Below are 1,055 nucleotides of genomic sequence, written 5' to 3'. Positions count from 1 at the left end.
AAATATAATCATTGGAACTTCACGACCAAGTATAACAAACTCGGGTTACTTCTGCCCACAGGGCCTCTTTATGGAGCCTTGGTGGTGTGGTGGTTATGCTTTGGGCTGTGAACCGCCTGGTTGGCAGTTCCAAACCACCAGCAGCTCTTTGGGAGCAAGACTGGGCTTTCTGCTCCAATCAACAGTTCCGGTCTCCGACACCCATAGGGGTCGTTATGAATCAGCAACTGACTAGATGGCAACGAAAAATGAGTCTTCTTTTTTTTTTATTATTAATCATTTTATTGGGGGGCGCCTACAAATCCTGTAACAATCCATCATTCCATAGTATTAAGCACCCTTGTACCTACGTTGCCATCAACAAGCCTTCGTTTTACAAGGAACTGAGTCATGGGAAATCCACTGGGGCGGTTCTACTGTCTGTCCTGTGGGGTCGCTCGGAGTCGGAACGCTAAGAAAAACACAAGGGGTCTGACCGTCCGCGGTCAAATCAAGGTCTGCAACAGTCGGCGGGCGCTCCGCAACTGCTGTCCCTTGACTGGCCGACCCGGCACTGAACAAAACGCGCTGCCCAGAGCTGGGGAACAACTTCCCGGACTCCACTCTAAGAGGAGCCCCTGCTAGGTGCTCGAGAACCTGGGCGGACCGCGCTCACCTGTAGTACACAGCCAGGTGTCCTTCTTCGATCTTATGGATGGAGGCGTACAGGAGGACGGCCACCAGTCCCACCACGGCAGCCACCAGAACCCGGGCTTGAGTCATATTCATGCTGCTTCCTCCTGGAGGAGGGAGGGAAGGAAGGACCCCCAGCCCCGTGAGTGACAGCCCACTCCTTCGAAGGCCCCCTCGCCCCCTCCGGAGCCTAGGGGCCCGGCCGCCGGCCAAGCGGACGAGGGTCCGGCGCCCCTTGGCCCGCACGTTTCCATCCTCGCAAAGGCAGCTTCCCCCTCGCTAAGCCCTCCACCCACAGCGGTCCGGGGCCAAGCCCCGGCCAGGTGAGCGTGCTGTCACCCCGCTCTTCCACAGGCGGCTCCCCCGCCCGAAGGCACCGCGGA

The 1,055-nt window shown here is 58.0% G+C and overlaps 1 protein-coding gene across 2 annotated transcripts in view; it reads right to left on the bottom strand.

Annotated features, from left to right (window-relative positions):
• Nucleotides 1–828, bottom strand: part of ERLIN1 (ER lipid raft associated 1) — a 34,198-nt gene extending 33,370 nt beyond the window's left edge. Inside the window, exon 1 of one of the 2 annotated variants that reach the window (XM_004700997.2) lies at nt 656–828. In XM_004700997.2, the coding sequence (XP_004701054.1) occupies nt 656–768 (113 nt within the window). In that variant the 5' untranslated portion in view covers nt 769–828. Of the gene's footprint in view, nt 1–350; nt 412–655 lie in introns of those variants that run through there. The other variant, XM_045291513.1, reaches the window with a different exon arrangement.
• Between the last annotated feature and the right edge of the window lie 227 nt (nt 829–1,055).

The sequence above is a fragment of the Echinops telfairi genome, unplaced genomic scaffold (genome assembly GCF_000313985.2).
Source record: "Echinops telfairi isolate 266 unplaced genomic scaffold, ASM31398v2 ScPeMD7_70;HRSCAF=299, whole genome shotgun sequence".
Lineage (NCBI taxonomy): Eukaryota > Metazoa > Chordata > Mammalia > Afrosoricida > Tenrecidae > Echinops > Echinops telfairi.
This window is presented reverse-complemented; position numbering and strand designations above follow the sequence as displayed.